The sequence below is a fragment of the Neofelis nebulosa genome, chromosome 6 (assembly GCF_028018385.1).
Source record: "Neofelis nebulosa isolate mNeoNeb1 chromosome 6, mNeoNeb1.pri, whole genome shotgun sequence".
Lineage (NCBI taxonomy): Eukaryota > Metazoa > Chordata > Mammalia > Carnivora > Felidae > Neofelis > Neofelis nebulosa.
The window spans coordinates 9,048,640-9,075,354 of NC_080787.1; the positions used below are offsets into that span (position 1 = coordinate 9,048,640).

Here is a 26,715-nt window from a genome sequence, read left to right on the forward strand (position 1 = left end):
AAATAAAAATAGCTTTGATGATGATGGACCTTTGTGACTTCGGTGTTGAAACAGGTGTTTAGTATTTTGATTGTTTTCATTTCGTAGTCTTGCGTTATTCTGTTGCTTGATGGGCTACTTACACACTATAGCTATAGCTCAAACTTGTTATGCTCTCCTTATTTTTAACTCTCCTTCCAGTGAAAAAGAATATATATATCATCGTAGGAACATCTAAGGAAAACAGATGGTTTTTCACAATTTCTTGACTCTGAAATTAAATCTCCTGTTTTTCACTTTGGAGCTAAGAATGAAATTGTTACAAATGTTCTCATATGGGTATCTGTGCCTGTAATGGTCCTACCCCAGGTTAGTGTTTTTATCAGCACCAGATTTCTGGTACCATCAGGTATTAAACCTGTGGTTATTCTGGCAAATTAGGACTTTGATGGAAGGGTTCCAACAGTTAAGTCAGGAAAATACATAGTTTCACTCCACATGGAAGAAGAATTATCCTGAAAGATGGCTGGAAGATTCAATAATAGGTTAAGATTTTTTTTAAGTTTTGAGAGAGAGAGAGAGAGAGCATGAGCAGAGGAGGTGCAGAGAGAGAGGGAGACACAGAATACAAAGCAGGCTCCAGGCTCTGACCTGTCAGCACAGAGCCCGATGCGGGGCTTGAACCCATGAACTGTGAGATCGGGACCTGAGCCGAAATCAAGAGTCAGACACTTAAGCGACTGAGCCACCCAGGCGCCTCAGATTAAGATGTTTAAAAGAAAAGCTCACAGAGAGAGTCTTCAGCTTTCCATCCATGAAGGTGAAAGCAGATGAAACTTCTTTCTTTCTCCAAACTGCCTGCAGGGCCACACATCAGACTCAAACTCATGCTTTGCGTTCTGTGCCTGAATTGCCAACACTTTTAAATCGACACCCCTCAGTTCCCTTTTGTTCCTGCAAGGGTTAATGGCTTACACCTTCCTCCAGGTCTGATTTATTCTCCAAAGAGTATTCTCCCTCTCATTTGTTTTCCCAGAATGGTCTCAGGAGCACTCCCCTTCCCCCCTCAGGCCCCTCCACTCCCCCCCGCCCCCCCCACCAGGCCTCTATTTCCATTCTTGACTTTTGCATTTGTTTCTCCTCCTCTGTCACTTACAAGGCAGCCTGGACATTCAACATTAAAACAGCTCTCCACTGTGACTCCTAAAACATTTGTTCCAGGTTGCTCCAGTGGGTGTGATTTGCAGTTGATGACCTTCATGGTGGCAATGCTTTTTTCCATGGTGGGTGTCATTTACAAGGCACCGTGATGGGTGGCACTTGGGCCTTGGGCCTGGCTCTGAGCAGCCTTGGGCAAGTTATTATTTAAACCTCAGGTTCCTTACCCATAAAGTAGCATAAAAGTGCTTACTTCACAGGGTGGTTGTGAGGAATGTGCTCCACGTATATGTTAGGCGTTCAGAACACCCAGGTCCCTTGCCCTAGTCCTGGCTCCATATTGAGCTCTGTGTGCAGCCCAACCTTGTGTTGTGAGTATGGGAGGCGTGAAGTGAGTTTGAAACCCTCTCCTCTGGGTGACAGTAATTGCCTATCGCGTGGTACTGTTAGGATAGGGAGTGAAAGTGTGAAACGTTCAGAGAGGGGGAAGACTTCTGGGGAGGTGGCCGTGGACTTCCGCCTTGAAGGGGAGGGTGGGCAGGCAGTGTGGCCGTGCAGAGGTGATGTGAACAGAGGTGCAGAGGTGAAGAGGAGACGGGGTGCTTCAGGTGGGGACAGGGGCAGAAAGGATGGGGAGCCCAGAGCCACGAAGGCTCTTCTGGGGGTGGCTGGGGTGAAGAACCCCGAGGCAGAGCTGTGGGACATGTTGGAAAGTCCAACCTGGGTCAAGTCGTGGTGGCCTCTAGAAATTGGGCAGAGGCGTGTAGAACATAGTGGGGAGCAGGAATTCGAGAAACCACGTTGCCCTGTGTCAGTGGATTGTCTTTCAGGGTGGCAAGGAGAGAGAGTTTTTATGCCTTTGATTTCTCCAGTGTAGTGAAGGGCTTCCTAAGTTTTCCGTGACCCACGGTATGAAAAAAACTGTACGTCGTGATCTAGTACACGCACATATGCTTATACGTATTTGTCTCGTGAAACAAAAGTTGTGTGAAATAGCCGTTACTGTTCCTCTGCGTCCGCACGGCGCCGCCTGAATGTGAGGGTCCAGTGCACGACGAGAGTGCAGCGCCTTTTGTCCAAAGAGCAAGACAAAAGTGCCGTGGAAGATCCTTAAACATACTTTTCCCTCGCTCCCGTGGTCTTTCTCCTTCCCGATGGCGTCTTTCGTTTGCTGTCATTGTCATCCTACATAGAGAAGGAGCAAAAATTTTAACTAAGGTGAAGGCCCCCATTTGTCTTTACGTCGCGCAGTGTCGAGTTTATGTGCAAAATAGAAGAGCACGTAGCTCACATGTGTCGTCACAGTCACGCAACTTGTGTTTCAGGGCTCGTCCCTGCGCGTGCATTTTGCTCTTCTCAGGTGGGTGGAAATACCGTGTTAGGACGCATTCGGGTGCTCACTGCACTTCTCATGTGCACACGTCACACCAGTACGCCCTGCCTTCGGTGTGCCAGGGAGGAAGGAAGGCGGGACGAGAAAGTAAACCAGGGTCACCTTCCATTCCCTGCCACCTCCTCATTTTGGCAGAGACGCGTGGCTTCTACAGGGAGGTCCCACAAGGGGGAGCAACCAGGACGAGCCCTGGTCTTGCTTATGTCTCAGAGTGCCGCCAAGACTCTTTCTTCCCGGGAAGCAAGGTCTGGTTTCAACGGAAAGTGTGGCCTCCAGGGGCCATCACTGAAGCCAGGTGGAATGTTCTTCCTCCAGGGCCCCTGTGCGCTCGTGAAGCCCAGCCTGGAGGCACAATCTAGTTCCTGTTTTCTTCTGTTTTACTTGAAAGACACTATGTTGCAACCCAGCAAACTCATGTTGCAGCCCACGAACGGGTCATGCCGGGCACATCAGAAAACCTGAAGCCTGCAGCTAACCACGGGGTGAATGCATCTTGCTCCAGTCGCTGTATCTGAGCCCTCTTTCCACCATTTGCTGTCTGTGAACTTCAGAACACCTTTGCTTTCTGTCTGTAAGATGCGGGTAGCGTTAGCAGTCATTCCTAAGGTTGTTTTGGGCATTGAATGAGTTTCACGGGTAATGTGCTCAGAACAATGCCTGTCACAAAGTAAGCATCCAAGACCTATGAGCTAATGATCATCATTATTAATATTGTCACTACTGTTATTAATTTGCATCTTGCTGTAGGTAAAGGCTGAAGAAAAAAATGTTTCTTGTCTAGATAATAAGCATTCCTACCCTATTCCAAAATAGACATTTTCTTAGGCTTACCAGTATTTTTGTTTTATCTTGATTCCAAGTATGCAAAACATCTTAATAACCAGCCAAAAGTTAGTTCTTACCGACTTGAGAATACATAAAAATTATAGGTTAATGAAAATCCAATGAAAGATTACTTTATTTCTGTTTTCCCCCTCCCCAAGATTAAAACAAGTAGATTATTGGTATTTCTCAATTATCAATTAAGAAAGAAGCAAGGATATTTGAAAGATACCATTCTGGGGGCACCTGGGTGGCCTATTGGTTGAGCCATCTGACTTCCGCCCAGGTCATGATCTTGTGGTTTGTGAGTTCAAGCCCCGCATCGGGCTCTGTGCTGACAGCTCAGAGCCTGGAGCCTGCTTCAGATTCTGTGTCATCCTCTCTCTCTGCCCCTTCCCCACTTACACTCTGTCTCTCTCTCTCAAAAATGAATAAACATTTACAAAAAGATACCATTCTGCAAGCCCAAGGATCCGGAATTATTCCATTCGGAATGAAACTGATAGCTGATGAACTTCAGTCACAGGGAAAAATGCTAGAGGAGAGTGTTTTCTATTTTTGGAAAAGTGCAGCATCAATATATTAAAAAAATGTTTTTTAATGTTTATTTTGAGAGAGAGAGAGAGAGAGTGTAAGCTGTCAGCACAGAGCCCGTCGCAGGCTCTAACTCGTGAGCTGTGAGATCATGACCTGAGCCAAAGTCGGATGCTTAACCGACTGAGCCACCCAGGTGCCCCATAGATTTTTATTATAATACACACTAAGTCTCTAAGTCTCAATACCAAATGAAAGATTATAGAATCTGGCAGATACTCATTCAATATCTGTTATTGGAACAGCATTAAGTCTAAGTGAGCAAAATGCAGACTGATTTGTTTTGATCTGTTTTCTTTCGTGGTCGTTTTGTAAGAAATAGTACTATTTTGTACCTAATCTGTATATTTCCCATCATTAATTGAAGCTATCAAGATCACTTTTCCCATTGATGGTGTGATATTTTATGTTTCCTTGGTTCTCTCAAATTTTGTACCAAGTGAATATATAGTCACTTTATATCTGAATGTCTATATCACTTGCTGATATGTGGGCATATTTGTGGTTATATAGTCATCTTACGATAGAATCCAGTAGACTCCCGTAAGTGCATTTATCTCAGACTATTTTAAATAAAATTTGGAACATGATAGATACTGCAGAGAAAGACATCTCACACAAAAATTTGTTTTTGTCTACTATTTATTGACGGCAGCTCCTTGAATTATAGAGTTTACACATAAAGATAAGCTGAATTGAATATATTGTAACTTACCACTGCATGTTAAGGTGGAAGGGTAACCATCAGACAAAGCTAAATTACGTCTTTAGCAGGGCACCAATTCTGATCAAAATTTATCATCCTCTCCAGGAATTACTGTGGAGCGGATATAAAACACCTGAAATGCTAAGTGTTTAAGAGATCTCACTTGAGTTGTCTAAGGCAAATGGAAGCATGCTGTCTGTAAAATGTTGGAACGGTTGAATCGAAAATGCCCTCACTCAGATTTAGTGAACAGTTCAGGCATACTGCCTGCGCCAAGTAGATTAGATGACAAATTATCCGATCCCTTTATTCAGAATGACTGATTTGGGCTTATTTGCACATTGCGCTGTGTATCTCCTTACCCTGAGTGAGGACCACAGCTCACAGAACCTCCAGTGCCCGTCTCAGGATTAGATGACTTTGGAAAGCGGTGATAACTTGCTTCATACAATTACAGTGGTATTGGCATTGTCGAGCGTAGTATTTTAAAGCATATTGTTGCTGGTAGATGAAAGCACATGTTGGAGTCTTAGATTCTCAAAGGAGTAATTTAGTAATAATTGGGATTAGTAACCAACTTTTTAAAATGCACAGTCCAGTTTCGTGTTTGGGCCGGGTATTCAATCCCTTAAGTCTACACCGTGTCTGTAATTTGGAAACAAATAACTAGAGAAGTTTTTCGGTCTTGCGTCTCAAGTTTCATTGACTGCAGATAGAGTTTGAAAATTTCAAATCCTGGGGCGCCTGGGTGGCTCAGTCTGTTCAGCGTCCGACTTCAACTCAGGTCACGATCTCGCGGTCCGTGAGTTCGAGCCCCGCGTCGGGCTCTGGGCTGACCGCTCAGAGCCTGGAGCCTGCTTCCGATTCTGTGTCTCCCTCTCTCTCTGCCCCTCCCCCGTTCATGCTCTGTCTCTCTCTGTCTCAAAAAAAATAAAATAAACGTTAAAAAAATTAAAAAAAAAAAAAGAAAATTTCAAATCCGCGTTTCTCTCCGGTCTTGGGTTTTGGGGATTCCTTGCATGAATTCTTAGTAGTTTTCTGAAGCTAAGGAGTCTTTTATTTCTTTGTCTGAGGCGACTGTTAATGACCATGCTAATTAGGCACGCAAGTTGCAGGTGCCTTGTTTCCTGGGATGGGTTCTGCGTGCAACCTTCTGTCCGTCTGGTCCTGCTGCCTCCTCACCCCAACTCCCTGCAGACAGATTACCATGTAATTCATTCAGGCGGTTTAGCTAAGGTGTGAACTCCAGTAAATGTCTGCATAGCAAGAATGATTGGTATTTTCATGACATACAGTTTCTAGTTACATTTATGTCATCGAGAAGAAGGTGGTCCGCTTTGGTTTAACTTGGGCATGAATGGATGAACTGTTTGAGTTTCTGCAAGAATGCTTGGATTTCATTAGATGTGCTCATGCATGAGGGACATAGGCTTAGCAACAGCTTTATGGTGCTGACATCTGTGACAAATTCATTGGAAGTTGAGAGTCAGAAAAGATGGGATTTGACCTCCGTTCAGCCCTTGCTACCTCCGTGGCCTCTGAGTTCGGTTTTATAGGACCTCTCTGCTTCACAGGGAATCATCTGGGAAGAGCGGTCCACACTCCTGTCTTCACTTCTTCACCGCTCTTTCAAACCACACCCCAGTGTAAGCCGGTCTTCATGCTCTACTGAGGTTCCTCTCACCTTGTTGACCGATCACTGGCATGCCAACGTTGGAGGACACTTTACCCATCACTCCTTTGTTGTTGCTTTCATTTTCCCAGGGTTTCCTGGACAGCTTGCTCATTTGTTTGTTTGTTTCTTTGTTTCTTTCTTTCTTTCTTTCCTTCCTTTTCTTCTTTTCTTTTCTTTCTTTCTTTCTCTTTTCTTTTCTTTTCTTTCTTTCCTCTTTCTTCCTTCCATCTTCCTTCCTTTCTTTTCTTTCTTTCTTTCTTTCTTTCTTTCTTTCTTTCTTTCTTTCTTTCTTTCCTTCTTTCCTTCTTTCCCTCCTTCTTTTCTTTCTTTCTTTCTTTTTCTTCTCTTCTTTCTTTTCTTTCTTCTTTCTTCCTTCCATCTTCCTTCCTTCCTTTCTTCTTTCTTTCCTCTTTCTTTCTTTCCTCTTCCTTCCTTCTTCCTTCCTTCCTTCTTCCTTCCTTCCTTCCTTCTTCCTTCCTTCCTTCCTTCCTTCCTTCCTTCCTTCCTTCCTTCCTTCCTTTCTCTCTCTCTCTCTCTCTCTGTCTCTCTCTCTCTCTCTCTGTCTCTCTCTCTCTCTCTCTCTCTCTCATCCCTGTCCTTATTTGTTGTCAGTCTTTGCACATTCCTCCTCTTCCCATCCCTTAAATGCTGTCTCCTTGAACTTTAGCCCCCAATCATCTTCTCTTCTCATTGCAGGTTATTGTCCAGACCCATGACTTTACATTTTAATTTTTTTTAATGTTTATTTATTCTTGAGAGAGAGGGGGAGACAGACAGAACATGAACAGGAGAGGGGCAGAGCGGGAGAGGGACACAGAATCCGACGCAGGCTCCAGGCTCTGAGCTGTCGGCACAGAGCCCAATGCGGGGCTTGAACTCCTGAGCCGTGAGATCATGACCTGAGCTGAAGTCGGACGCTCAACCGACTGAGCCACCCGGTGCCCCTAGACCCATGACTTTATTTACCAACTGCATTCTGACCATTCCCAGATCAATATCCTCCTCCTAGAGCTTTATCCTAGTTAACACGTTTGTATTTCCAGCCACTTACCTTGATGTGTCTGTGGAGATGCTTACCAGGAGACTCCAGCCAGTACATCCAATTCAGAACTCCTCGCCTCCCTTCTCACCACCCACCCCCGGCCCCCTTGTCCTCTGGCCCTCATCCTGGTAAATAGCGCCACTAATCGCTTATGCATCCAGGCTGTAAACCTGAGTCCCCTGTGGCTCTTTCACCTCATCCCTTTCCCTCCAGGCGGTCACGGAGCCCTGCCAGGACAGCCTTGCTTCCCTTGTGTCCACTCTGCCCATCCCTCTGGTGCTGCCTTCACGCAGGACCTACAGGACTGTGCAGACCACAGTCCCCAGAGCAGCGCCTTTCCTGCCACCACAGCAGGTGCTGCGGGTTCTGTGCTCTGGACCTGGGGACCCGTCATTCCCTGCCCTAGCTCCCATCCCATTGTGGGAACTCTGCAGGCTACCAGCCTGCGGTAGCTTCCATCTGACCCACATTCCAGCCTTTCCTTCCTACATCTCAGCCAGTCTGCTCACTCTGGCCTGATGCCTCCTGCTCGGCAGTGACCTGCGAGAGCACCTTGAGTGGTACCTTCCCTATCTCCTCCCTCCACACACACCCTGCCCGGGGTTCCCCAACCCCATCCATCGAGGCAGCCCTCTTTCAGGACAGTGCCCCGCCCCCAGTCCCCCAGAGGGTCTTCATCATCTTTAAGATCAAGTTCAGAGTCTGTTCTATGAGACAAAGTTTTCTTTCTCTTTTTTAATTTATTTTTTGTTTAAAAGCATTTCTTTTAATGTTTATTTTTGAGAGAGTACTCTCTCAGTCTCTCCCTCTCCTTCTGTCCCTTCCCTGTTCCTGCATGCTGTCTCTCCAAGATAAAAAAAAAAAAAAAAATTAAATAAATAAATCACTTATTAAAAAAGTCATGAATTCTATATATTGTAAGTGCATGCTTCATTCTTTGTCACTCTGAATATTATTTTTTTTATTTTTATTTAAAAAATTTTTAACATTTATTATTGAGAGACAGAGACGGAGCATGAGCAGGGGAGGGGCAGAGAGAGGGGGAGACACAGAATCCAAAGTAGGCTCCAGGCTCCCAGCTGTCAGCACAGAGCCCGACACGGGGCTGAAACTCATAAACCGTGAGATCATTACCTGAGCCGAAGTCAGACACCTAACCGACTGAGCCACCCAGGTGCCCCTGAATATTACTAATTTTGATAAAAATCTGAAACATATGTATCTAAAAAAGATTAATGCAGAAATGTAGGGATAAGAACAAAATTGTCTGTGATCTGGGGTGGTCAACGATAATAATCCTACTTTTAAGTTGTGCTTACACTTGGAAAATTGTGTTGCACCCATTTAAAGCCAAGGTAAAATAACCATGGCGGTTAAGATCAACTCTATGCAAAGAGTTACAGTTGCTTAATAGATGCAAACAGATTTAAACATCAGTTACAGAGCAGATGATAGTTAATACCCTGGAGAGGAAGTCAGGGAATGGAAAGAAGTCCAAATATTTCACCGCGATTGAGAAAAGTCAGCTTCCATAAGTGTATGGATACGGTCATTGTCACGTACTATTCTGAATTGCCAAAGAAGATGAAATCTTGTGATATTCTGGTTTCTGTAAAGAGTTTCCAAGTGAGTTTGTGGGACATGATGAAACATAGGGAGAAGGTCAGCGATTAAAAAACATTTGGGTTACATGGTGGTACCATCTCAGACGTGCTCAGAACATTAGCTGCCGTTTGATCTGATTCTTCCCGATGATAATATGCTTTAATCTGGGGAAGTGGTGCGAGGACATGGGCTACGTCTCACCGACGGTCAGGGGCGGGTTGGCCAACGTCCTCTCACGAGGACATGCCGTTGCATGTGGGCCCATTCTTCCTCTCTGCCTCGCTGCTTCCTGAACGTAGGGAGACTGCTTCACACTGGGCCAGCTTTCCGGAAGCACTTTCTTTAAATTTCAGTAAGATATGATGACAAAAATCTATCTCCACGAAGAGTTACGTGTTAGAAATTCAATACATTTCACGTGTGCGTGGGGATCCCATTAACGTTAGCTAATGAAGATAACTTCTGTGTCTCCTTGCCAATTTTGATCTTAATTCTGCCTCTGGTAACTGATGTGACAACATAGAAAGAGTGCGTGATTTTTCTTGTAAGTAAGCCTAGATATTTTTTTCTTCTTAGAGTATTGTCCTATACATTGGAAGTTACAGACTCCTTGTTTCCCACATTTTTTTTTCTCTACTGGGTTTAATGAGCTACATTTTAAAATCAATGTCGTTTCTAATTGAGCATTTCTGTATGAGTCAGTCTCAGTAGTAAATCATAGTAAAATGTTTATAGTCACATTAAACTTTTCTTGCTTACATGTAGAACTTCCACTTAGTAGATATCTAATATTTCCATAAAGTACTCAGAACCAGGCATCACTCCATTATTTTTCTTCTTTGCCCCGATAAGTTTCCATTGATTTCAAACACGGAGCACATCAAAATATGGCTTATCATGCTATTTAAAAATAATTTTTAGTAATTCTGGTGAGGAGGTACGCCTTAAACAAGATGGTTGGGCTTAAACACTAATTCTCATCAGTTACTTGCGTGTGTCATTCATCACTTGGTAACTTCTCTTACTCAAGAACGTTAGAGTATTGTGACACTACTCAACTGAAATATCGACACCCTGAAACCGGGAAACCTCTTCATTTCTCCTGTTCTAGTTGTGGAAACTAAACAAACATGAGTGTCTATTTTCCCTTTCTGCAGGGAAACGGATTCCTATTTATTATGAACTCCACAGTGGTGCCGTTTCATTCTTTAGGCAATAAAATTCATAAGGGACAAGTGAAAAATAATTGAGGAGCGTTTTTATTTTTTTCCAGCGTCTTTGCTGTTGCTTTACGGTGTAATATACACTAAAAATGTCTCTTTGCGATTCAAACAGGAGAGATTAGAGCTGAATGTGGGTGTGTGCGCATCAGAGCGTTGGATTTGATCCTTAATGTAGTAATTGAATGGGAGCAGTATTGTGTATCAAATTTATCCCTGCTCTTTAGTTTGTTAGCGAATGGTTTTTATTACAGATGTTTTCGGGTAGGGGAAGACATAAAAAATTGAATCCCTTTTCTTCTGGCAGATGGGTGGGTGTCTGGGGGGTGGTGCTGGTTTTTGCACCTTGTAGAGGAGTGAGAAAGAGAGGTGATAGCAGGAGAACAAAAAGCAGTGGGTTTGCAGGGGCTTTTCTGAACACCCCATCCAGCAGGCGCCTGCAGGAGTCGGAAAGGGGATTTGCCATGGCTACTGCCCTGATATTCTCTCTAGACCATGACTTTTACTTATTTATTTACTTATTTTATTTTTATTTTTTAATGTTTTTTATTTTATTTTTGAGAGAGAAAGAGCATGAGCAGGGGAGGGGCAGAGAGAGAGAGGGAGAGGGAGAGAGAGGGAGAGAGAGAGAGCGAGAGAGAGAGAGAGATGGGGACAGAGGATCTGAAGCAGGCTGTGCTGACAGCAGTGAGCCCAGTGTGAGGTTTGAACTCACGAACTGAGAGATCATGACCTGAGCTGAAGTGGGGTGCTTAACTGACTGAGCCATCCAGGCTCCCCAGACCATGACTTTTAGACACATGGTGTATTAGTTTCCTATTGGTGCTGTAACAACTCACCACAAACTGGGCACTTTACGACAACATACAGATTCTTGATATTACAGTCCGGGAGGTCAGAATTCCAGAATGGTCCTCATTGGCCTATAATCAGAGCCCTGGCAGGGCTTTGTTCCTTCTGGAGTCTCTAAGGGGGAAAATTTTTACCCTTGCCTTTTTCAGTTTTCAAAGGTCGTCTACAGTTCACTGGTTTATGTCCCCCTCCATCTTCAAAGCCAGCCATGACCTGGCGAGCCTTTCTCACACGCTGTCACCATGACCCCCATCCTCTTGCCCCTCTCTCTCATTTATGAGGACCTTTGTGATTACACTGGGTCCACGAGAATAATACGGGACAGTCTCCCCATCTCGCGGCCAGCTGATTAGCAACAATAATTCTATCTTGAGCCTTAATTCACCTCTGCCATGCAATGTAGCGCAATGATAGTAACAGGGGATTAGGACATGGGTGTCTTTGGGGGGCTGTTACTTTGCCCACCACAATAGCATACATAGTTGATCCCTGTGTTAGCCACACTCCAGCCTTCTTTCTCTTCAACCTTCATTATCCCCTTCCTCATCCAGATGCTGTACTGCCACCTGTTGGCCAGATGGGGGCATAAACCACGTAAGGCATGAAGAATTAATCCGCTGGCTCCTGGCTTCTAAATGGCATGCTCCTGGGGTGCTTGGCTAGCTCAGTTGGTAGAGCATGCAAGTCTTGATCTTGGGGTGGTGAGTTTGAACCCCACACTGGGGGTAGAGATTACTTAAAAACAAAGTCTTTAAAAATAGTGAATGAGTGGATGCTCCTTACATTTTATTTCAGTGCAGCAAATATCTTCATTCTCTCAACAAATACCATTTGAACGACTGTGTGCAGAACTCTGTTACATGCTGGGGATACAGCATTAAACGACATGGGCATGGTACCCGCTCTCTTGGAGCTTATGGTTTGGTGGAGACTGGCAAACACTAAAACAGGAAAATAAACCTGAGAAAATGTCAGCTAGTAGTAGGTGCTAGTCAGAGAATTAAAATACAACAATATTGGGGCGCCTGGGTGGCTCAGTCTATTAAACATCCGACTTCGGCTCAGGTCATGATCTCGCGGTTTGTGAGTTTGAGCCCTGAGTCGGGGCTCTGTGCTAACGGCTCAGAGCCTGGAGCCTGCTTCCGATTCTGTGTCTCTCCATCTCTCGGCCCCTCCCCTGCTCATGCTCTGTGTCTCTCTGTTTCTCAGTAATAAATAAACGTTAAAAAATAAAAAAAACAACAACAATACGAATGACTGGGTGGCTACTAGAATAGGAAGGAGGAGGGTTTCCTGAGATCTGTGTGATAAGGAGCAGCCAGTGTTGTGAAAACAGGGGAAAGAATATTTCAGGGAGAAGGCATAAGAAGTACAAAGGTGGGAATGAACTTTCTGTTGGAGAAGCAGAATGTAGCTGGAGTTTAATGGGCAAAGGGAATGTGATAGGAAGCGTGTGCCAAGAAGGAGGTAAGTACCAGATCACACCCTTGTGAGCCATGGTAAAGACCTTGGGTTCTATGCATGATGGAACGATGTGAGAGAGTTTCTAAATACTTTTTATCATCTGTTGAGTGCAGTTGGCTATTTTGTGGGGGATGAATTACAGGATAGCAAGAGTTGAAGAAGAGAGATGTTGATGTGTAAGCTTTGCAATTGCCCATCCTGCAGATAATGATGATTAGTCCAAGTTGATAATGGAAATAGGGATAATATTCACAGATTTGGGATATATTTAAAAGGAAATTGAATTGACAAGACAGCAATGGAATGGATACATGGAATGAGAGCAAGAAGGAAGTCAGGATAATTCCAAGATTTGGGGATTGAGTGGTACTGCCATTTCCCAGAGTGGGGAATAGAGTTGATGGGCAGTTGGCCGGCAGAGGAACAGAGTTCTCTTTTGATGATGTTAAGATGCCCATTTGATATCAAAGGTGAGATGTCAAGTTAGGTAATTGGAGATACAAGTTTGGGGATCTTTGAAGAGGCTGGTACAGATCAGAGAGTCCTTGGCCTATGGCTGGTGTTCAAACCATGATCTTGGTGAGCTTGTCTAAGGAGAGTGTGTGAGTAGAGAATAGTGGTCCACCACTTAGAGGGTGGACAGAGAAGGCTGAGTTGGCCAAGGAGACTGAGAAGCAGCAGCCAGCAGCGCTGCTGAAACCCAGAGAGCGAAATGGAGAAATGGAGAGAGAGAGCGCCAGACTCCTAGACTCCAACAGGCAGCCGCACAGGGACAAGGCTGAAAGGCATCACCTGGATGTTGAGGGCACAGGCGTGAGACGTGAGCTAACACCGTGGGCTCTGCAGGCGGGCTGTGATGGCAGTCCCTGCACGGGATGAAGAGGACGTGTGGTAAGGCAGAGTTGGAGATCTCAGTGGAGTTGAGAAGCCAGAGTATTGAGGCCTGGGTGTGGAACGGTTCATCACCTGAGTATTGAAAGCACTCAGGTGATAGATACAGGATGGAGAAGACCGGATTGGGGAGGTTGCCTCTAAAATCAGACATTCAGGGGAGAGACTGGGGATTTATATGAGTTAATCACATAAGTCAAAATTGTATCAAAACCAGGATGTTCACATGCTCAGGGGACATTTTGGAGGAGAAAATTCAATACTTGGCCATGGTGCAGGGGGCAGGGTTAAAGGGGCATAGAGCTAGAGGGGACTCAACATGGGAGAGAGAGATCAAACCAGGAACTTGTCTTTTGACTTAAATTTCAATAAGCATTTCCCAAGGACTTAGTGGGCAGGGCACTGTGCTTATTCCCGGCAAACAAGGACCCATAAGGCAGGAAAGGAGCTACAAGGCATGTACCTGGAAAGATAAATAGCCCATGACTCTGTGACCTTTCCACAAGATGCTAAGCCTGTAAAGAGCAACCCTTTCAGGTGTCCCAGGGTGACTTTTGTGTGTTGGACCCTGATACATATTTACCCATCGATCAGATGAATGAAATGCACCCTATTCGTTTAAAAACAATTTTTCGTCGTTCAGTATTGTCCCTTAATTGCAGTGTGGTATACCACTTGCAGCAACTTCCTGTGTTAAGATAACATTTAGTGATACGGGAAATGCTCAGGATGTGATTTTAAAGTAAAAAACAGCCTTAGAAAATTATATGTACAGTAAGATTCCACTTTCATGAATGAGTGTGTGCGCACGCGCATCTGTGTGTGTGTGTGTGTGTGTGTGTGGGTGTGTATGGAGAAGGAGGGAGAGAGAAAGGGAGGGAAAATCTGCTGTCAAATTATTAGAGGTGATTGTCTCTGCATCATGAGGTTAGAAGGATGTTTATTTTCTTCATTTTCCACGTTTTCAAAAAATGCATACATATTATATAAACAGTTTATAATCAGCGCATGCTGTGTGAAAATGTTTTTTCTCTAGAAATTCCTATTTCTCTATTTTTAATTGTATATAACATGTATAGTAAACATTGAAATCCTAGTAGGCTGTCTCCTATCAGAGTAATTTTCTAGCTGTTATTCCTTTTCTTTCCTTTTGTTGCCACTGTTCCTGTGACTTCCCTTCTGACCTTCCCTTCTTGTTCTGCTGCAGGAGACAGACATCAGTTCACTGATGAGCAAGGCCCTCCGCCCATGCCACAGACGCACACTTTTCTCTTTCTGTTCTCTGTGTCGTCACACAGGACAGTGAGTTTTCTTGATTTGTCTCTTTGCCTTTTCTACCCTGTTGGCTGCCATTTTCCATTCCAGCGCCCTTTCAATTTTATTTTATTTGTTACCATTGATTTCATTTTTCTTTTCCGGTGAAATATTTATTCTGAAACACATCGGTAAGTCATTTGTAGTTCTGGTTGGATACAGTTAAGCATTTCATTGAATGTGAGTATTTAAGAATATATTCCGTTTGTATCTGTAGGTTGCTCTTGGGAGTGTCTTTGAAAGCAAGTGCAACACATGAATGCTAAAATGTCACCCAAAAAGTCAGGTACTTAGGTCATCGCCATAGTGTAGCGTCCTTCTCTGCAGGTTCGACACCAGGGACATTTCGGGGCTGAGTGTGATTGTTGTCTTCTAAAGTAATCCAGAAGGTAGCAGTGAATGTCACACATGCCTGGTTTTCCTTTTAAAACCATACTGGAGATAACATTTGATAAATTGTGCAGCCTGTGTTTCGAAATCTGCCTGTGAACATCCACAAGGTTACGAACTCCACATGTGAATAAGGCAGTATTTATTTCTGTTGTTTCCACCATTGTTGCCTTGAGTTCCAAGGTTCAAGTTCCGAGTCCTTGAGAGACCAATAGCTTACCCAGTCTCTGTTGCCTCCACTTTTGTGGACTGGACTACTCCTTTCCACTTTTCCTCCTTTATGACAGAATAATTGTAAGTTATTTTCCTAGCCCCTTGCGGTGGCTTTCCCTGTACTTTTGTTGGGTCAAGGATGGCTTTGTTCAGTGCACGACCAGAACTCTGTGCATTTATTCCTACATCTGTGAGGACGTCATCGCATTCTCTGTTTCACTTTCTATATTCTTTCTTCTGAGGTGGCTGGGATTTTGGCTGAGATTTCATTGTGGATCCGTGTTCTCAGTTGCAAGACAGGACAGAGTCAGGACATAATCCTTAGATATGCCGTATGGTACATGTCTTTGGGGGAGGATTAGTACTAGTGGTAATGACAATGCTGGCATCATCATTGGTAATGGCTTTGTAAGGATTCCTATATACGTGTATATTTTTAATGTTCATGTACCTATAGATGATTTAAGTGAGAAAACCCATGAATGAAAAATTACTCTGGATGGCGTCAGCATACAAGAGCCGATGGAAGAAGGGATCAGTGGGTGGAAAGACTTTGTTGAGTGGTAGGAAGGACCAGCCTGGGAGTGAATGATTGCTGTAGATAATCCTCAAAATGAGTTAATCCATGCGAATTAATCTTAGGCATATAATCAGCTTTGAGGGCAGCTGTCTCCTTTTTAAAAAGGAGAGTAGAGCAGCCAATATCTAGTCAAGGTACAAAAAAAAGTAATTAAAAAGGAAAATGGTTTCTCTAGGAGAAACCAGAAGGGCTAAGTGCCCGCAGCCCTTGGATACACCCCCTTTTACAGCGCTTTGTCAGGGAGCCCTACTGGGGGCGTGTGTGCATGTCTGTACAGACGCGCATTGGTCTGCAGGCAACTTGAGAGGACAGTCCACACCTCATTTATACCTTAGGTGGCCACATCGACTGGCACGGTGCCTTTTACATCACTGAGCCTCCACAAATGTAAGAATCTGTTTTACGTTTAATCAAGAGTGACTTTATAACTTGAACACTATGGAGTGTTTTCATGTGACACGTGTCCGGTCACTGTGCTCTGGGAAGCAAGCTTCTATTGGGGAAATAGAGGGGGTTTCAAGACAAAAGGTGAAACCGTACTTGGTACAGTGCAGGGGGTAATCTAGTCCAATAATAGATTAGCAGAGAAGGAGGTGAGTTCTCCATTCCTGGAGATCCTTAAAAATTGGCCAGAGGAAACCTCTGTGAGAAGGACCGAAGCCTTAAACCTACTTGGGGGGCACGCAGAGAGAATGACAGACGGTTCTGGGATTCTTTGATGATGTGGCCCGGAGGAGACAAGACTGAGGGGAAACAGGAAAATGACTTCAGATACGGAAAACAGCTATCGCTGCTTTCAGTGGGGGAAACAGGTCACGGGAGCTTAACCTAAAGTCTTAGAGATTTAGGTTCCATTTTACACCTAAGGATTTTAAGACCTAGGTTGTGAAAATCCTGCGGAAATCTGCAAAATAAAAGATTGATTTGTGTGAGACCCGGAGTCAGCTCTGTGATTTCTCTTCGGAAAGGAGAGCTTCTAAAACTAGTGTTTTCAGGCACTGAGCATCGTCACTGCTTCCTGGATAGGAGTGGCGAGCAGATAATAGGTGCGAGGTCCTCTCTGTCTAAATACGTCTGCAGGGTTGTGTTACTAAGTCAGCAGCCAGAGGGTGAGAGAGGGGTCTGGGACGCAGCTCTGCCCTGCTGGGTCCACCTCGTCTTGGCCACTGTCCCTCTTCCCAGTGTGAAATGCAGAAGAATTGGGGGGGAGGGTACAAAGGGAGCCAAAATACCTATTAGAAAACATGATCTTGGTTAGGTATTTGATTGTAATTTCAGCGTTCAGCCACACGATGTCACAATTGGATTTTGATTTTCGCTGTGCATTTGTCTCCAATAATAGATGAAGGCGTCTTCAAAGCTGGAGCAGAGAGGTCTGAGACACAGGGGGCAGCAGAAGTCCAAGAAGATGAAGATACTCAAGTCGAGATCCCAGTTGATCAGGTAGTCTCCATGTCTTTTTTTTTTTTTAATATGAAATTTATTGTCAGATTGGTTTCCATACAGCACCCAGTGCTCATCCCAAAAGGTGCCCTCCTCAATACCCATCACCGACCCTCCCCTCCCTCCCACCCCCTATCAACCCTCAGTTGGTTCTCAGTTTTTAAGAGTGTCTTATGCTTTGGCTCTCTCCTTCTCTAACCTCTTTTTTTTTTCCCATGTCTTTAAAAATGCGCCTAAACCAATTGTCACTTCTTTCTTTCCAGTCCCACGTTACCGGCCTCAGGCTGTTCCCACGCAGGTGCTGGTTAAACCCTCTCAGGTAGTCAGGTGGCCAAACAACGTTAAACACAAGACAACACAATACACCTTCAGGTCTTCCTGGTACTCCTACAAAGAGAACAGCCATTTGAACTGTCTTTTATTATTTTTTGTTGTTTTGGTAATTCTGGAAAAAGATGTAACTTTAATAAATAACATTGAAGAATAAGGTGCATTGGGGGGTAAGCCAGGAGATGCAAAGAGGGAGAAAGTTTGATACAGAAAAAAAAAATACTGACTTGGGGTTTTTATCTAGAAAAAAATTCCTCCATTTAGAAAAGGAGTATGCCTGTCCGTCCTTCCTTTCTTTCTTTCTTTCTTTCTTTCTTTCTTTCTTTCTTTCTTTCTTTCTTTCTTTCTTTCTTTCTTTCTTTCTTTCTTTCTTTCTTTCTCTTTCTTTCTTTCTTTCTTTCTTTCTTTCTTTCTTTCTTTCTTTCTTTCTTTCTTTCTTTCTTTCTTTCTTTCTTTCTTTGTTTTGAATGCTGTGATATTCTCTCCTGTAGGGTCTTTGAAATTGCTGTGGTTGGATTTTGGTTTTCATAGAAGAATTGCCTATACAGATGCAACTCAAGTATTTGCTGTGTCTTCTGTTGATTTTCCTTTTAGGCCAACGGAACACTGTATTTGTAGGGGGGAGGGGAGAGGGAGAGAAAGGGAGAGAGAGAAAGAGAGAGAGAGAGAGTCTCTGGGTGTGTGTACATGTGCTTGTAGAAGGGATGAGGGAGTGTTAGTGTTCACTAAATGATGCAAGAAATAAGTCAGGTAGGCTTTTTAATACAATTCAAGCAGATTTCTTACATTTCTATATGGAGGATTGGAATTTAGGTTGGGGAGGGGGAAATCATATCCCTGGCTAAAGGGAACGAGAAGTCACTAGGATTTGCCACTTGTCCTTGGACTATTATGTGATATTTCCTTTTCAGAAAGCAAATTTCACAATCCAGCAAGTTCCATAGATGATCTTCTCAATTGTATTTGTCCTAGCAGTGTGGCAGTGAGATTGCTACTTGATTATTCTACGGGCATTTTCTGTAAGCATCACCTTCCTGATGAAAAGCCTAATGCGTTAAAAATCACACAGATTTCAAAAATCCAATTTATTACCCAGGATTAGCTACAACTAATAATTTTTTGTAAACTCCAGTTAAAGGTATTTTTTTCCCCTGAGGGAAAATGGAATTTGAAGTCTTCTGTGAAGCTATAATTAAATTTTTTTTTTTTCAACGTTTTTTATTTATTTTTGGGACAGAGAGAGACAGAGCATGAACGGGGGAGGGGCAGAGAGAGAGGGAGACACAGAATCGGAAACAGGCTCCAGGCTCCGAGCCATCGGCCCAGAGCCCGACGCGGGGCTCGAACTCACGGACCGCGAGATCGTGACCTGGCTGAAGTCGGACGCTTAACCGACTGCGCCACCCAGGCGCCCCTGTGAAGCTATAATTAAATATTACATTTTAAGACAAGGAAGAGTAATCATCATGTGTATACAGCACGTAACAGCTGCCACAAACCAGACTCATTTCTATTCCAAAGCCAAAATGTCAAAAATCAAACCAAATCATACCATTATTACCAGAAGAGAAATCTCTTTGTTAATCACTTAATAAGTTTCAAAATCTGTGATAGGTATTTCTTTATTTAAAAAAAAAAAATTTAATGTTTATTTATTTATTTATGAGAGAGAGAGAGAGAGAGAGAGAGAGCGCCAACAGGGGAGGGGCAGAGAGAGAGGGAGACAGAGAATCCCAAGCAGGCTCTGTGCTGATAGCACAGAGCCTGACGTGGGGCTCAAACTCACGAATCATGAGATCATGACCTGAGCCGAAATCAGGAGGCTGACAGGTAGCCCACTGAGCCACCCGGGCGCCCTGGCATTTCTTTCTTTGTAAGTTTGGTATCTCAAGGAGCCAACAGAGGGAGCTGGTCTCTGAAACTACCTGAACGGCCTTGGATAAGTGTCCACAGAGCTTGATTTCTCATTTGACTGGAGAGGGCTAGCCTATTGAAATAGAAGTGTGCAGAGAGACTGAGTTAAACAGGTTGGTAAAAGGTGGGCACCGTCCACACACTGATGTCGGTTTGAAGGAAATAAAAACCGGGTAACAGAAGGTCAGGCTTACTTTCTTCTTTGACCCTGTTAATAATAGAGCTGGACTTAGCTTGCACATGTGGTTGGCGAGAGATACTTATGGGGTCGGGTCATAGAGTCATTCTCTCCATGGCCTGGAGACCTCTTGCTCCATATCCTAAGCAGCTGTGTTATAAATACTGTGAAGGGCCAAGCGAAGGTGTGGAGAAGTCAGTGTAAAGCTCTGTTACAGTAAGAACAACTCTGAGGTCGCACCCTTGTGGTGTGACCAGGCACTGTACTAGGTGCTTTTGTACTCATACAACTGTGATGACAACCCTAAAACATAGGTCTCATCCCACCTACTTCATATGTAGAAAGAAAATGAGCTCATGTAGATGGGATTGCTTGTCTAGGGTTGTACCGTTATGCAGAGGAGTTGGTATTTGAAAAAAAAAACACAACTTTTTAATGTTTACTTATTTTTGAGAGATAGAGAGACAGAGTGCGAGCAGGGGAGGGGCAGAGAGAGAGGGAGACACCGAATCCGAAGTGGGCTCCAGGCTCCCAGCTGTCAGCACAGAGCCCGACGCGGGGCTCAAACCCATGAACTGCGAGATCATGACCTGAGCTGAAGTCAGACGCTGAACCGACTGAGCCACCCAGGTGCCCCAGGAGTTGATATTTGAATACAGATCTGTCCAATTTCAAAGCATCTGAGTAATCTGGGGGAAGAGTATTAAATGCAAAAAAAAAAGTCAATTATTGGCTTAAAGAATGAAAAAATTCCTTCGTAAGAAAGGAAATGTAGTCATTGTATATACTACTTGGTTCAGCTGTGAGTGACACTAACATACACTCCCTTTTGGGCCATAGCTATTAACTTCTTTGGACTGATTTCCTATCATCTAAGTGGTTCCTATTAAAGCTTTAGTCAGAGGGCCATGAACAAAGGTGTGCATGTGTGCACGTGTGTGTGTGGTGGGGGGGTGGGTGTATAATTATCATCCGTAATCGGCCAAGTAATTTGTCTGTGCCTGAAAAGCAGATCAAGTTCTAGAAGTAAATATTGAGGCCTCTGCTGGAAGCCAATTCTCCATGGGTCTTCTGTGTTTGGGCCTAAATTACGAGCAGAGGCACAGAGTGCCTTTGTTCTGGACTATCTTTTCGGGGTGTTTGAACAACCTTGAAAGACCTAGTGACTTCCTCTGGAACAGTCATTCTCAGTTGGAGGCAGTCTTGCCTCTAAGGGCTGTTTGGCAGTTTCTGGGGACATTTGATTGTGACAGTTGAGGGACTACTGGCATCTGCTGGGAAGTGGCCAGGGCGGCTGCTGAATTATCTTGCAATGCAGCCCTCACAACAAAAACCTGTTCAGTCCAGAATGTTAATAGTAGTGAGACTGAGAACGCCTGCCTTGGGGCAAAGGCCTGGTTTGTTTATTGTCCGGTATAGTAAAGGTAATGTCTTCCCGTGGTGCAAAGGGCAGGCAGGTTTACTATCTATCATAAAAGACATGGTGCCATTGAACTGGATGTTCAAAACTAGCTAAAACAGTAAATTTTATGGGATGTATATTTGAGCCCGATGAAAGTATTCAGAAAAAGATTTGGGTTCCTAAGCTGAGAGTTCTTTCCCTGGAAGGTGAGCCGCTATGTGTATCACCAGCCCCCCTTCCCATTGCCCTGTGGGGGTGAGGCCTTGGGGAGTGGGTGCAAACGGGGATCCTCTGCTGTTGTGAGCAATAAAGTTCATTGTCCCTGACCCAGAAGTCTTCTGTCTTCTGCCACGTCCGTGAAACCAACGACAGGCTAATGGGTAAGCTTTTAAAATTTCAGACCTCCTGTCGTCCTTGATAGCCTCTGCTGGACGGTGCATGGTGTTTGTGTGCTTAAGTGTGTGTGTAACTGCGGACTAATTCCATCTAAAAGCATAGCTGAATTCTGTTCCCATGTCCAGGCTCTTGTCATTTTTTAGAGACAGGTTAACAATCCTGCATCTAGTGCTACTTCCAAACCCATGGAAAACTGAAGAATGGCACATTAAAAAAAATGGGGAGGCCAGAATAAATATCTTCTCTCAGGACAGAGTTTAGGTCTAACAGGAATAAAGTTTTCTTTTAAAAATTTATTATTATTATTTTTTGTATGCACACTCCAAATCAGTCTTTTTTTCCTAAGCAGTAGAGCAAGTGCCTGACTAACCAATACCTGTGTTAACACCCTGGCACTGATGACTCATGTGTCCTTTGTACATTGATGCTTTTCCAAGCTAAAGAGGCGCGGAATGAGCCTGCTCCTTTATACTGAAGTACACTGCCTCTGGTAAGTAAAGGCCGGATGGGAGAACCCACCGTCTCAGGAACACAAGCAAATAAATACGTATAAAATAGGCAACGAGCAGTTATATTTTACATTTTGTTCCATTTGAGAGAAGAGGGCAGAAGATAGGGATAGCAGCTTTGGAGTGGTTTTGGATTCTGCTGTAGCTTTCCTCACCCATTTGCAGTTGATTTTGAATAGTAAAATAATGAGAATTACAACATGTTTTTATGCTAAGTAGTTTCATTAAATATCATTGAACCTCTTTCACTAGAGCAGTGAAACCGTTTCTCGTTTTTTTTTTTTTAATTGGAGGTTGTGATACACAGTCATTTATTTATTTAAAACTTACTAAACCCTTAACAGTAAAGTTACACATATAATATTTTTTTGAAGTTTAACAAAGATTATAACAGAAGTAGCAACCACATGCCTCACCCCTCCCCAGCTGGATTCCTGCTCCACGCAGGTAACCCATTTGAACACACCACTTTGTTCAGAACTCTTTGGTGTCGAACACACTGCTGTATTTCTAATCCATACATCCTTCCTTCCCTTCCACGGTAATGTCTCTGAAATCTTTGGGCCTTTGGGTCTTATAGGCGATCGTATGTCATAGTTTAATTGGCTTTTTTTTTTTTTAATTTTAAGGGCACATAAAATAATGGAGATCCTTTTACTAGGTGCCATCTCAAGTTTGGTATAAAGTAAGTTTTGTGATTGTTCTTTTCAAATTTAGGTATGATTAACTTTATCCCTAATGAGTGTGGAAGTCTTAGTCTCATCCCCCACCCCACAATAAGGCCACAGGCATACAGACACACACACGTGACCCTCTTCTTTCTCTGCACGTTAATTACATGATGATTTTTGGCTGAGTCAGTATTTAATCTGTACATTATCTTTGCTATATTATTTGAGCCACAGAATGGATTCTGGTTCCGTTTCCTTTTTGTGCGACCCTCTTTTCCTCTTTCCCACTTCAGTTACCTTTTTTTTTTTTTTCCAGTTGTATAGTTTTCTGTGTAGCTATTACCAAGTGATCTCTAAACTGCCAGGGGTTGATTTCCTCTTGGTGTACTCAAAGCATGTGCAATGATGATGAAATTTCAACTTCATTTTTTTTCTCAGACCCTTCATCATCTGCCTCAAGCTGGGTATATTCTCTGGCTCTGCTTTTTCAAGTTATCTCACTATTTTTCTTTACTATTGTTTTGGGAATTTCTTTCATTTCTCCAGGGGATAGATCTCCTATTCCTTGGCCTCCACATCTTCCTCTTTCTTGGACACACCTTCATTTTTTATGGAACTCACTCCTAGTAGCTTCCTGGGAACAGCTGTGTGGGAAGAACATTGTTTTTGAGACTTTGCACGTCTGAACGTGCCTTTTATTCTACTCAAACTTGACTGTATGGCTAGGTATAAAACTTTAGGTTACATAATGATTTCTCTCAGAATTTTGAAACCACTGCTTAGTTGTCCTTCCAACCACAATGCCGGTTGGGAAGTTTCATGCCATTCTGTTTCCTGAACCTTTGTAAATAATCCTTTTCCCCTCTCCGGAAGCTTTTAGGCTCTTTTGTTCCTGGTGTTCTGGAAATTTCCAGTTATGTGCCTTGGTGAAGCTCCTTGCTTATTGGATTGGGTACCCAGTGGACTTTTAAATTTTAGAGATGCTTATTTTTCAGTCTGGAAAAAAATTATTGAACTATCTCTTTGACGATTTCCTTCTCCCCTCTTCTCTCTTTCTGAAACTGCAAGTATTTGGAATGTGTTTTTTTTTTTAATGTTTACTTATTTTTGAGAGAGAGAGAGAGAGAGAAAGTAAGTGTGAGTGAAGAGGGGCAGAGCAAGAGGGAGAGAGAGAGAATCCTAAGCAGGCTCTGTGCTGTCAGCACAGAGCCCGATGTGGGGCTTGAACTCATGAACCTCAAGATCATGACCTAAGCCGAAATCAAGAGTTCCATCTTTGTTGGAACAAATCCTTTGTTCCATCTCTATAAATTTTTTCGTCTATTTTCTCAACTTCTTTTAAAATCAAAAAGCCTCAGCGTTTATCTTCCATCTGTTGATTTTTTTGTTATCATATTTTAATTTCTAAGAGCTCTTTCATTTTGTCTGAATGTACATTTTTGTAGCATCTTGTTTTATGGATGTGATATCTTCCTTTATATCTCCAAGGACTCATCTATTATTTCAAACTTTATTTTCCTGTAATATCTCTGTTTCTTTTGGGTTTCTTTCTTTCTTTCTATGTTTTTATCTCTGTCTCATTGTTAGAGGCTTTCCTTGGCTCTCTGGTTAGATTCTTTTTTTAATTGAAATATAGAGGTGCCTGGGGGCTCAGTTGGTTAAGTGTCCGACTTTGGCTCAGGTCATGATCTCACAAATTGAAGTTTGAGCCCCACATTGGGCTCTGTGCTGTCAGTGTAGAGCCTGCTTGGGAATCTCTGTCCCCACCCTCCTTTGTCTGCCCGTCCCCTGCTCACTTGCTCTCTCAAAAATAAATAAACATTAAAAAAATTTTTAAAAATTTGAAATATATCTGACATCTACCATTGTATGAGTTTAAGGTGTGTATCCTATTAAATTTTAGAGTGAAGCATTGAGGAAACCATGCACAGACACAGCTCCTCAGGTTGGGGGCGTTTCACTGTAGGGTGATTGGTTTTTGCCATTTCATTGGCAGACTTCCATTTTTCAATATCTGTGTTCTTCTTTTGGGTCAGTCTGTTTTCTTTGAATGGAATCTTTCAATCTGTTGCCCTGGCGGTGTAAGCCTGGCGGTGCACATTTGGGGATCTGACTGTGGGAAGGGGGCTCGGGGACCTTGCCATGAACCCAAGAGATTTATTCCTCTTGGTTCCGTGACTGTGCCCTTGCTGCCCTTGTTCCCAGCTAGGCTCAGGTCCAGCTCCCCTGTAGTTCAGGATCTTCAGAGAGGAAGCCTCCTGCAGTTCTCACGGGCAGGGAGGGGATCTTGGGAGTCTGTCTGCTTCTCCTAAAGACCCTAAACCAACCCCCCTATTCTTAGTCACTTCCCTTCTTCCAGAGATTGATGGTGCCTCCAGTCTCTCGGCTTTCTGTAGGTCTTCCGGCCTGCACAGGTTTGCTTCTTGGCTTCCCCTCCCGCAAGAGCACATTTTAGCTGCCTCAGTTCTGCTGTTACTGGCCCCACATCCTTTGGCTTTACTGTTTCCCGAGTTTTGTGGCTGTGATTTCTTTTCAGGCTTCTGTGCCCTTACACATTCATCCCCTTTTTTTTTTTTAATTGCCTTTACTGGCAGTTTAGAGTGGCATTAGAAGGGAGCTAAGAAAAACAACAACCCGCCATTTGTTCAGTTTGCTGTGTTTAACCAGAAATCGCCTCCACACTAATTCATCACGGGGAAAATAAACCATCTTCACAGAATCTACACTAGATGAGAAACCGGCAGCCTGTGACCACATCCCATGGGAGAGAATCCTCTTTGGCGGGCACAGGGCTTACAGCACCTCCTTCAGAGCCGCGACACTCTTCTGTGCCACCAGGTGGCAGCACACCTGTGTCATTCACCCAGCCTCTGGGGGCATTTGTCCTGGTGATCATTGATCTACACGTTCAGAACGAATGCCATTTAAGGGGCGCCTAGGCGGTGCAGTCCATTAAGCTTCCCACTCTTGATCTTGGCTCAGGTCATGATCTCATGGTTTGTGAGTTTGAGCCCCACATAGGTGGTGTCAAGCCTGCTTGGGATTCTGTCTCTCCACCTCTCTGCCCCACCCCTGCTTGTTCTTCCTCTCTCAGAATAAATAAGTAAACTTTAAATAATGCCATTAAAAAAACAAACTGTAGTCTAGAGGCTGTAACTAGAAACAGGAGGTCTGAAGTCCCACGATGCCCACTGACATAGTTCTGTTTTCTGAGCCCTCGTGTGGTCTCCCCACTTACCCAACCTGCCACCTGTGGGGGGTCAGCCGCCATTTGTAGCTTCTCCTACGACCTGCAAGCTAGGTGGAGAGCTTGCCTGTGTGACCAATTCATGTGAAGGAGGCTGCTCTTTCTCACCAGACCCATCGATCTACTTCAATGGAATGTATTTGTTAAAATCAGAATTATAAAATGTTTAAAACCAGGAAAGAAGCTCGTGCAAAGTCCCTGTTTTGCCATCAATGACACAAGCCCCGTTTTCCCACAAAGGCACAGCCTGTTGATGTCCACACAGGCGCCCAGGCTCCTGGCTTCCAGCTTGGATCTCTGTCTCTCTTTTTGTCTCTTTCTCAGAATACCTAGCAGAAGGGCATTGGGGGAAATTACGGACTTCTGATGATCCCACACAGCAACATGTTCCATCTGTGTGGAGCACTCCTCGTCTGTCACTGCCTTCGCTGAAGGGAAAGGCAACAGTATTTCCACATGCTTCCTTTTCGAGTCCTGTCCTCCCTGTGAATCCTGCTCCATGTTTCCACAAGCCTGGCACACAGCTGCAGGAGTTTAGAGAGGGATGATCTGGCTTCTTAATTTCCCTGTGCATCACCAACGAGGGTTTTTGTGACATCCTGTCTATGGATTTGTGTTTACTTGATGGAAATGGTATAAAACATTAAAATACAGCCTTCAGGGATTTCTGATGTAAGAGAAAAATCAACATTTACTTCTAAAGGGAGAGAACTTAATGGGGATTTCT

General features: G+C 43.8%; 1 protein-coding gene across 1 annotated transcript in view; it reads left to right on the plus strand.

Moving 5' to 3' along the window:
• DCDC2 (doublecortin domain containing 2) overlaps nucleotides 1–26,715 on the plus strand; it is a 167,352-nt gene that overhangs the window by 123,248 nt on the left and 17,389 nt on the right. Inside the window, exon 9 of the mRNA XM_058732852.1 lies at nucleotides 17,241–17,341. Within this exon, the coding sequence (XP_058588835.1) occupies nucleotides 17,241–17,341 (101 nt within the window). The remainder of the gene's footprint in view (nucleotides 1–17,240; nucleotides 17,342–26,715) is intronic.